General features: G+C 40.2%; 2 protein-coding genes across 2 annotated transcripts; one reads left to right on the plus strand and one right to left on the minus strand.

Moving 5' to 3' along the window:
• Positions 1 to 436: 436 nt before the first annotated feature.
• On the minus strand, positions 437 to 4574 carry LOC124287995. Its single transcript, XM_046724504.1, has 4 exons — positions 4421 to 4574; positions 2543 to 2629; positions 1317 to 1470; positions 437 to 501 (listed from the first exon to the last, which is right to left on the minus strand). The coding sequence occupies exons 1-4, from the start codon at positions 4557 to 4559 to the stop codon at positions 465 to 467; spliced, it is 417 nt and encodes a 138-aa protein (XP_046580460.1). The 5' UTR covers positions 4560 to 4574; the 3' UTR covers positions 437 to 464.
• A 724-nt stretch (positions 4575 to 5298) lies between these two features.
• Positions 5299 to 7894, plus strand: LOC124287994. Its single transcript, XM_046724503.1, has one exon. It carries the CDS (start codon positions 5400 to 5402, stop codon positions 7092 to 7094), a length of 1695 nt encoding a protein of 564 aa, XP_046580459.1. The 5' UTR covers positions 5299 to 5399; the 3' UTR covers positions 7095 to 7894.
• The last annotated feature ends 3505 nt before the right edge of the window (positions 7895 to 11399 follow it).

An 11399-nucleotide genomic window follows, 5' to 3' on the forward strand; every position in this document is an offset into this window, starting at 1 on the left:
ATCAGGTGGTCAGGCTCGCTGACTTGGTTGACACCTGTCATCGGTTCCCAATTGCGCAGATCGATGCTCATGCTGTTGATCACTAGATTGTCTGGTCCAGACTTGATTATTTACAGACCGCTGCCATATAGCTGGAATATTGCTGAAGGCGGCGTAAAACTAAACTCACTCACCCATTGTCCCATTATCGATTTTTTAGGACACTCATAGTATGTCTTCTATGTGTCTGTATGTGGGGGGGTGCGTGTGGTGCTGTCTACTAGTCTGAACAAATGCTGGTTTTATAGTGCCTGCTGACTGAAATACAATTGACACCGTCACACAGCTGTAGTGGTGTAAGAAGCTGTTTTAAACCCCACTCAGTCAATCGCTCACCCACTTCACTCGCTCATCTATGAAGGTATTGTCCGTCATCCAAAGAAATAAATTTTAAAAATAAGGAATCTGGACTTTATTCTTGGAGCCTATTCAAGATTGAACTTTTGGATAAGGGTCTGGATTCTGAAAAGAAATGGTTTAGTTTATTATGAATGTATAACCAGAAGAGAGAAAAGACTTGTACATTCATTGTGCCGAGACGACTCGAGGAGTTTATGAGACGTGTCGGAGACGAGTATAAGAACAGAGGCGGTGAGGTCACGTGGCGTCAATACACACAATTGACAATATATCTTCACAGGAATAGACAATAATGGATAGTATTAGCAATAATTGTTTCATGAGAAAGGATTGTTACGGTAACCTATATGTCTAATGCTTACTAAACTCAATCTAGATAGTTACGTTCACGTGTAACACTAAACTCAATCTAGATACATGTAGTTAGGTTCATCTGTAAAACTCCCAAAACAAAGTCTCCATTGTTACGTTCACGTGCAACACTTCCGAACACGGTCTATGATGCTACGTTTTTGCCTATCACTTACGAAGAGCATCCATAATGTTATGTTCACGTAAAACACGTAGGAAGAGCAATCTAGATGGTTACATTACTTCTAACTCATACGAAGGGCAATCTTAATGTTATATTTACTTCTAACACTTACGAATGGCAATCTTAAATGTTACGTTTACGTCTAACACTTACGAAGAGCAGTCTATAAGGGTACGTTTACGTCTAAAACTTACAAAGAGCAATCTAGATGGTGACATTTACGTGTAAAACTTACAAAAAGCCGTTTGTAATTTTACGTTTACATCTAAACATTACGAAGAATTTAAGTCTAACACGTGCAAAGAGCAATCTAGATGGTGACATTTACGTGTAAGTCTTACGTAAGGCAGTTTATAATTGTACGTTTAAGTCTAATACTTACGAAGGGCAGACCATGGGACACGCATTCTGGAGGAAGGACACCTTTATTATCAGAGGGCACTCGGTCTCGCAGAGCTTCTCGGTAGTGTCAGAACCAAGGGTTTGAACCAAAAGACTCACTATGTGCTTGACCTCGTTCGAATCCAGAATGTTAGCTGAAGAGAGAAGCATCGATTTACAGACACGCAGTCTACGTAGAAGATATGTCAGGTAAACAGAGAAACTGACGAAGCCTTTTATTTATTAGGGACATGATTACGTGAACTATCAACAGCCTCGAGAGTGCCTTAGTGGGGAACTTAGGGACTCAAGCGATGTTCCATTTACAATATGGGACTTAGTTCTATTTTTCTGGAGCTCCTTTCACGAAGCACTAAGGTGATCGTAAGTCACTAAGGTAACCTTAGTGCAATGTTAAAGAATGGGAGTTAAGGTTAACCTTAGTAAAGGTTGCTTCGTGGAAGGAGCCCCTGAACATTATCCAAGTATAGGCCTAAGTAATAGACCTAAGGTCTAATATTGCTGAACGATAATATGGTAGTATTTTAAATACGGCAGGGGTTCGTACCCCTGAAATTTGAAAAGATGAGTGGAAGATTCCAGAAAATGCTAGCATCGACTCTGACTCAGTTATAGAATTGGAAAAAGAAGGCTTGTTTGTTGTTGTAGTGCAACATCGCAAACAACGATATTCCAGTAAGTCTAACTCGAGTCTGGGACACACTGGTTGATGTTGTGGGCACTAGTCCACAACTTCGGGGCGCCCTGACACGCGATCACCCACGTCACCGAGCCAGCGTGCGAAATAGTTTCCAAATTTTGCTTGCCAGTCGAGCTAGCTATGCCTGAAAGTTACTAGCCCACAAAATAATTCACGCGCCCGAAATCTGAATGTAGAAACTAAGCAAAAGATTACAAAAAGTTAAAATACCATCATCTATCCGGCCATCATCTTGGATGATTTAAAAGTGCATTATACTTAACCAGTCGGAGAGAGTGTATATTAAAAGAATTACCCCATGGAAATTCACTAGTCAGTCGGGATAGTGACTGTGGAGATTTTTCTGGCCCGACTGGGTTTTTACTAGCCACGGGCTAGCAAGCTAGTGGCTATTTCGCACACTGTCACTGAGCCTATCATCTGATTCATTACGTCGTGCAAGACCAACATTAGATGCTGGGGACTTTCCACACACGGGGGTTCATGGGTGAAAGGAAGTCACTTACATAAAAGCATCCTCTTCTCCAAAGGCTTGGAGAAGGCCAGGGGCAGCAGAACAAGGAGCATAAGCACGACCTTCATTGTTATGTGAGCTGTAAAACCACAACACACATTTAAATCAATCACATTTCATCTGAATCGTTTTAAAGTCAGTCAGTGAGTATGGTTTTACGCCGCTTTTAGCAATATTCCAGCAACTTCACGGCGGGGGCACCAGAAAATGGTCTTCACACATTGTACCCATGTGGAAAATCTAACCCGGGTTCGGCGTCAGTAGCGAACGCTCATCCACTAGACTACCACTATCGACCCAGTTGTGAAAGGAAAAGTGTAAACACGACTAAAGTTTGCTTTAATATAGATACTGGTATGCGTATTGATATAGTTAAACATTATTACGAAAGTGCGTTCTATAGATGGATTCAATTCAAATGTTTATTGTATGAAAGGCCGTAGGTCCACACACATGAAGTCTACATAGTGCGGTATAGGATCACTTTAACAAAAGATGTACATTTCATTTCAATCCGTTTCTGATCTTTGAAATTTTTAAGTATAACATAACAGATGTTAAATCTTGATAGTTTGTGGTTGCCATAAGGCGAATAAATTGTTGTACCAAAGGTCGAATTAAATATTTTTTAGATGTATTGTTTTCGAATATTCTTAAAGGATGGACATATAAGGATGAAAAGGTACAGATCTTCGATATTGTTTATGCACATACTCTTTCAGACTTTGCCATTATATTATGTCTCCCGGTATCAATATTTAGCCTTGTACATCCAACTCGAGCACGAGCAAAGTCGGTTGCAAATGTACACAAGGTCGAATCTATTACATATTTCTCTGCTTCAAGGCTAATCTTAAAACTTGCATAACATTCATATCTAGTGCTAGATGCTAATATATTTGTCTATTCTTGGGAGTACATATCTTTTAATCTGGTTTGAAAAGTGCTAAGAAAACTGGCTATACACTAGCTCTTGATAGACCCAAGCATCGCCAAGACCCGAGCTAAATAAACTATGTCTAAGTGAGTGAGCTGGATTTACGACGTTTTGAACAACATTCCGACTACATCAAGGCATGGCAGCTTAATGTGAGAGATAAGGCTTCAGTGATGTAGGTCGTAACGTATATAACACGCTGTTGAAATCCAGGCCAACGGGTAAGGTGCTGTCAGGCCGAGGTGACATGGTCAGCACTAACCGGGTTCGAACCCACAGTCACCGCTATGTGACGTGTCCATGAGCCTCATCTTCTTCGTGTTCACATAATCCTGCATTTCACTGACATCATTGATGAAGAAAAGTCCTACTTTGGTCAGATATAACATTATACTGTATACTGCAAAAGGACCCGAAATTACATACATAATTGTGCTACAACGTTGAACATTGAAACATCTGTCTTTTTCAAATACAGACTTATCGAACGTTGATTCATATTCCTATAGTTACAGCTGAGAAATGGTACAATAGCACCGATTTCTGATTATTAAGAATCTCAGACTGTCATATATTACATACGATATACTTATAAAGTTTCTGTCGTACTAAATGGAAGATATAATATATGACAATGATATAGATATATAAATATATCGATATAAATATATACAGAGAAAGAGAGAGACGCGCGCGCACACACATACATGTATATACATGGATAGTATAGCATAGTATATAGCTGCACACACTGTTGCAATACATTGTTTATGTGTAATGAGAACTTAGATCAAGACTTAAGATAGAAATTGATTTTTATTTGTCTTTGTTCCTTTACCAACTAGGGCTCTACGCGTGTGATTAATAAGTCATACAACTATCACGGATTAATCAGAAACCATAAGTTCTACGTGAGAAGTTATTGCGTCTTACCTGTTGTCCGTACAACTGAGGTACTGATAGACCGTCGTGTCGTGGTATATCTAGGAGCAGAGCCAGCTGATAAGGGCCCGCACCCCAAACCAAACGTGTTTGATTTCTTTATTTCTAGGTGTGGTGCCAGATAGAACATATTCTTCTTAACCTTTCTTTCCCTTGCAATATGCGACTTAACTCTGGATTTCTGAAAATAGTTCAGCTGGGAGTTCTGGATGACCAATTATCAACAGTAAATTGGTAATATTAGCTTCCGAGGTATACTGAGGGGCAAAAGAAAGTATACACTTGAAAACCGGTTATGACAAAACAAATACAAACGTTATCAAAATGAAATTTCGATTAATCGTTTTTTTTTTGTTGTTGTTGTTGTTTGTTTGGTTTTTTTTGTTTCGTTAAAACCCACTATCAAAGAACTTTGTCGCTTATTCCTGTGGCATATGAGACGCTTCCTTATATCTGCTTAACAAAAATTACCATTTTGGGGGCAATAGAATATTATATTTATATATGGGTAAATATAAGACATCAACGACAAAGAATAATCAGTTTCGATTATATGGCGAAACAGATTCATCCGGAGTAAAAGGTAAAATATCGGTGAAATTACATGAATGGATCGCTGAACATCAGTGATGACATCACCACATGTTTCTTTACCTTTCAGCAACCAAACAACGTGTTCAAAGTTAGACTGTATTTCTTCAGTTTATTGAGGTATGAATGATATACCGATGAACAGATGATTGCATATTTTAGACGTCAATGTAAGCATAACAAAGTAAGGTTCTAAGTCATGACGTCATTGACTTTGTGACGTCTTGCTGAGTAACATGTGACGTCATTTACTTTGTATAGAGTCTATTATGACGTAATAGCTATAGCAACACAGTTCACAGTTATCTGAACCGTTTGCCTTTATGCAAACTCTAAGCCTACTTGAACATCCATCGGTATGAAATAGTACCATTTCACAATGAGTACAGGGAATCCGGAATTGACGAAAGAAACGCACAATAACAGTGCACTAGAACAGGAGGATTGTAGCGAAGATTTTCATGATTCTGTTACGAATGATTCGCCCAAGGATCCTCCCGAAGGTCTTGCCAAAGCGCCATTACAAACCGTGGAAGATTCAGTGGAACAAGAACCTGATCAAGACGAGCAGTTTTATGACGTAACTACTGGTTTAGAAAATTGCAAAATTGATGATGTTCCAGCTCAAGATGATGCTGAAAGCTCTGAAAATCCACCTGATGATTCGTCTCTAACGGATGATGACATTGAAGTAATATGTGAGTATATGTCTCCTGATGTAGCCACAGATTTCAAAGCTGAAATTGAAGCTGCTGCAAATGCAAGTAAACCTAAATTAGAAGATGATTATAAAATTGACGACATTGAGAGTGCCCCTAAACAACAAACACCCGAGGCTGCACCTGAGACAGACCAAACTCAAAATGGCGATGTTAATGGACAAATACCACCACCCATCATGTTTTGGCCTCCAGAATGTTGTATTTCACCTTCGGATATGCCGCGAAATTGCCCGATACCGGACCCAAACTACTTTAATCCCTCCTTGATGTTTCAACAACCTCCTCCAGATCAAGTCTTTCCGCCACATATGTTAGAATCGCAAGTCCTCCAAGAACAGGAACTGGCCAAAGCTAAAACCTGTGAACAGATCGAAAACGGCTACTATGCCTATTCTACTGGTGAACCTCAATCCCCTGCGTGCTCAAACTACACGCCACCCTTACCCTACAGTCCTTACCCGAATACATTCAACGGACAAGTCCCTATGGGTGCGTTTGATGATATGAGTGGCTGTGAGTATTCGGGAGAACCATCTCCCTTCGTCTACCCATCAATCTATGTGTCTACATCCGGTCTCATGACAGTCCTTCTAAAGAACGACACTTCCGTTGAGATGACAGCCGACAGAACAGTACGTATCGTCAGTCACAAAAGTAAGATGGCCGTGGCATCTAGTGCACGTGGGAATATGAGCGTTTTGTTCCATCCATCAGTCAAGATATTTCAAGATGGAGGCACGACTAGCGTTCAGATCAATGACGTCAATGCTAAAATGGCGACGGATGACATATGGTTTGCGAATGATCGCAGTTCCTTCAAATTCGACACCAACATGATCGAACCTGACACTACCACGTTCAGAAATATGTCGAAGGACGAGTCCGTGAATCTTCTCTTCTCGGCCGATACATTTGGCGAGAAATATGTCCCCCAGTGTCTTGACGCGGCGTCTCAGGCGGAGTACGAAAATCTCCCTAAGGGCGGAGTCCAAATCCGTATCAACAACGTCAAGATCACCCAAAGTGGACGAGGCGATGTGATCGTAGTCACCGGCCCGAAGTATCTGAAGATGTCGCCAAATGTTGGCATCATCCGAGTGAACACTCACTACATTGAGGTCGCAGTAGAGAAGGACATGAGTACTCGAATAAGAAGAGGTGGACATACTCTTACTGCAAGCGGTGGGCAGGTCATCCTGTCTAATGGCAGGATCGAAGCTGGCTTTGATGAGCATAGCCGCTTGAAGGTGCTGTCCCTCCCTGGGCGTTCCCCCCTCGAACTTGGTGAACGTCGACCTCGGAAACACACTGGATCTCCAAGACGAGCAACTGCCTTGGATGGAATGTTCTGAGAGACATGTATTTGTGACTGAAAGTTACTAATTTTATGTATTGTTACTTTTTTTGTTATTTGTTTCCACAGTTGACTGAAGGAGATTTAAGCTGCGTTATTTGTATGGAAATATATGTTGCCTGGGAATGCAGAAATGCAAATGATTGATTTTAGAGCTATAAATTTTCTATAAATTATTCTGTAAGGGTACAGCGAGAGCTTCGGCTGCCATTAGAAATAAGAAAAGAACCAATGCCCCGTTACACAACGAGATCATAGCCCTGTTGGCGATCGTAACTCCCTTTATTTAATATAGACATTCGACTGTAGCAGCACTCTGATTCTATTGTGGAACCGGGCCATATGCACAAGGAGACCTCGTTGGCATACAGCACTTGTATGTCTATCTACGTTAGGTGTTCTACTACGGCAGTTTTATACGTCTTTGTATCAGAGTACCGTTTATCCTTGAACAGACGCTCGACGTATATTTTTTCGGATAGGTCAACAGTACACATGCTTACATATAATGTTAAGCATAAGACAGAAAGTCGTTGAGCGCACCATTTATCTAAGTATTTACGGTAACGACAGTTCACAGCGCTTAGATTGATGCGTTCACGTAGACATTGTGTTGAAGGGAGTAGAGTATTCAACATGCAGAGGACTGTTAAATATGATGTATACCATCGTCATCAACATTGTGTGCACAGCTGCAGGTATCAGGGATATGCAGACTGTGCGAGTTACCGTCTGTACGGAGACCTGTTTGCTGACATGTGGGGTGTATGGCTTATAAAGATATTTTTTTGAAAATGAGCATTTCCTTGTTATTTTTTCAAATATTTCCACTGCCATTACGTAAGTATTTGATACTCTCTGTAACTCTTAGATACTTGGTTGATATACAGGGTAGCCTACCCATACATAAACATAAACCCATGTTAGTATATCTAACCCTAATCCGAGAAAACGTTCAAACATCTGTAGTGTATTATCTATTTCAGACACACAAAGTATGGGAAACTAGAATAGGAAAATATTTTTTCAAAACTGCAACACAAACAGCATAAGTTTGGGTTTTTTGTTTTCGGGGACAGGGGGTTATATAAAAAACGACTTCGAAATAGACCTTCTTAAAAAGATGTTACAAATCAATAATTAACTCCTTTAGATAATTGTTGTAACTATGTGGAAAAACACTGAAGACAATACTGTGTTATCTCGAACTGGTCTTGCATATTTGCGTTTGAATTAAGTACATGTATAAAGGTCATGTGGTCACTTCCGAACTTTGACTTTATCTCTGTTGTGGATATAAACTGGAGCAGTCGCCGTTTTGTTTTATTATAAAATGTAAATTCTGTCTCACATTTCCAAAACCAAGAACAAAATAGATGAATGTAAGTTGAAGCAAGGCTTTTAGTATCTGTACACAAATAGAAACAGTGATCATTATCAGTATTATATCAATGATGTATCAGTTAACTGAAGCATTTATCCGTGACATAAGCTAATTATAAATACGCGTTGACATAAGTATGCAAATTACATAACCGGAAGTGGGAGTTTTCCGCAGGCGCACGCGAGCAGATATTTACAAACATCTGATAATGGAGACAAATAATGTTTAAATAGATCAAAAGGGAAGTGCTACAGTGATATACGTGTTGCCCATGGATATTACAGGTTGAGGTACCGAATTCTAATTTGACTGTGATAAAAGCAGATTATCTAGAATTCCCTGTGACCAACGTTTAGTCATCGAAACACCATCGTCGAGCACGGCGAAGCAGACGACCAACTCAAACCCTAAGATGTCAGAGGTAGATTTGTCGTTGTTGAAGACAACATGATTGATGGCGTGATCCTACACAACCAAGAAACCTTTGTATGCTTTCAAACAACACAGGACAAATCTTATGGATAATCTTACGCTTTCAAACAGTTTGATAAGTCTAAAAGTCCACAATGAATTTCGCCAAATGTATGAAATACCCCCAAACGAACAAGACATACTATGCAAGTTTTTTCATTAGGGTTCTAAATGCAAACAATGAAAATTATGGTTGTCTATTTTGGTTTACACGGCAATGGAAAACGTATGACTACGCACGATATATACGTAAGATTTCTGATGTTAATTTTGATGCAGTTATTTCTTGAAAGGGAAACAATGTTAAAATGATTAATTGACTTCATCATTCGCTAAAGGATCCTTAAATATCGGATTAATTGAGACTCGATTGATATTTCCCATATTAAATAAGAAAACCCTCTGTATTAGAAACAGAGACTGCCTCCAGTCTAGCATGGTTACAGGTGCGGCTTCTATGACAAGGGTGATTCAGTATGTTTTTACGTCGCGGACATTACTATTCCACCAATATATTTATAGAATATTCTAATTTGGGAATGGCAACCAGTGGTTGATCAACTATGTGATAAGGATACTTTCCCACATGATAACATAATCACACGTGTCACACTATCCCTGGTATTGGCGGGTGTTCCCTTTTTGCCAAATATAACAAAGAGACACAAAGGCTATATTGGACAGCTATCCATTGGCGGTCTAGAACACACGCGCACACGCTCGCACGAGCAAGCACATACACACATACATACGTTGGATATAAAGGAGGAGGAATTCACTATGTCCTGATGCACAAACACAAAATGTTCAAGCATCGCGGATTATTCCCCTGCAAGTTAAAGAATGGCAGATACAGTTGTTAAACTGAAGGTACCGGAGTCCAGCCTTCCACCAGTCTCTGAAACTCAGCTGAAAGTCAATAATGGCCACATTAAAGTCCTCATTTGTTGATTTGTCTGTCGGACACAATTGCTGACGATAATGAAATAGTAGAATGTGACGGCAGTGGGGTGTCTGAACATGAGAGTCATCTGCAAGCACGGAGCCATGTATCTGTGATGCTTCCAAGGCTGGAGTGAAACCTCACTGTGAGCCGCATAGGTGGATCCAGGAATTGTCAAAGTCTGTGTGTGTGCGTACGTGTGTGCGTGCGTGTGAGTGTGTTCGTGTTCGAACTCTCCCTCCCCCGCTCCTAAATGCAGGGGGGGGTGTCGAACCCCCTGAAACCCACCCCAACCCCACCACTTGCACCCTTGGATCTGCCAATGAGCTATGTCCAAGCTTTGGTGGAATATACTTGGAAAATGTTGGCAAATGGGTGCATTTGTTGTGTGCTTTGTATACCCCTGGTGTAGCGCTTAGAGATGTTGTTAAAGCTCAGTCCTGTCACGTTGTTTGAGATGCCCTGTGTGCGATGGGGTTCAAGGGAATGTGCACTGTGTGAAGATCGGTTTTGCCGGACCGGTGTGTGTATGTTTAATACGAGTACAATGAGTTGCCAGTGAATAGTGCACAGCGCATACGTTTTCTGCGTGTTCTAATCAAGTGCTGTTCATTCTTGAACAAATAGGGCATTTAAACGGGAACAGGTCAAAGTGGCCACACAAAAAATGTCCACAAGCCCTGGTCAAAATGGCCACACCAAAAAGTCAAAATGGCCATAGAAAAAGTCAAAATGGCCATACATTATTTTTTTTTCATATTAATTAGTATTGTTCTTGAAGTGTTGATTTCGATGAGAGATCAATGGAACTGTCCATTGAGGAAGACGAAGACGAGACTTCTGAAGCGGAAGAGCAGTTCACCCTTCTCCAGACCGACTCAAAGAAGGCAAACCTCAACTGATAGAGTCTAGTGGAGACACATATGTCCAAAAGGTATCTCCCCTGTTCTCAAATATATGAAATGATAGTATCTATTATTATAGTAGTAATAGTTATTTATTGTAGTTCTTTATTACTGTATATATACCTTGTAATGTGATGTTGTAAATATAATATAAACTTTATAACATATCATGTAATATTTGGGCGGTGGGGTAGCCTAGTGGTTAAAGCGTTCGCTCGTCACATGGGTGCAATTTGTGAAGCCCATTTCTGGTGTCCCCCGCCGTGATATTGCTGGAATATTGCTAAAAACGGCGTAAAACCAAACTCAGTCAGTCAGTCATGTAATATTTATCAAGTTCATTTTCATTTTAGTCTTCAAGAGGTCCAGAAATTGCACTGGCGTTGCAGTCAACGAGGGAAAGAGATGAACTGAAGTACAACTGTAATCCAGGACCAGGACACACTCCCATCTCATAGAGCCCGGTAAACTTCAGGAGGCTCAAGTGAAGATGAAGGTAAGATGCATAGGTATTAAAAAAATGACCACTTATCATTTAATTGGCTCGTTAATTACTAAACAACATGTTATTACATACATTGTGTAATCTTTATTAAGATG

Source organism: Haliotis rubra, unplaced genomic scaffold (genome assembly GCF_003918875.1).
Source record: "Haliotis rubra isolate DU_JTF1 unplaced genomic scaffold, ASM391887v1 Scf41, whole genome shotgun sequence".
NCBI lineage: Eukaryota > Metazoa > Mollusca > Gastropoda > Lepetellida > Haliotidae > Haliotis > Haliotis rubra.

Bases quoted from the DNA above. Each gene is read 5' to 3' on its own strand.
- LOC124287995 (XM_046724504.1), bottom strand. From the start codon at position 4,559: ATGTTCTATCTGGCACCACACCTAGAAATAAAGAAATCAAACACGTTT. The intron at 2,630-4,420 runs GTAAGACGCAAT...GTGGTTTTACAG, and splicing joins CTCAGTTGTACGGACAACAG to CTCACATAACAATGAAGGTC. The intron at 1,471-2,542 runs GTAAGTGACTTC...TTCTCTCTTCAG, and splicing joins GGAGAAGAGGATGCTTTTAT to CTAACATTCTGGATTCGAAC.
- LOC124287994 (XM_046724503.1), top strand. From the start codon at position 5,400: ATGAGTACAGGGAATCCGGAATTGACGAAAGAAACGCACAATAACAGT.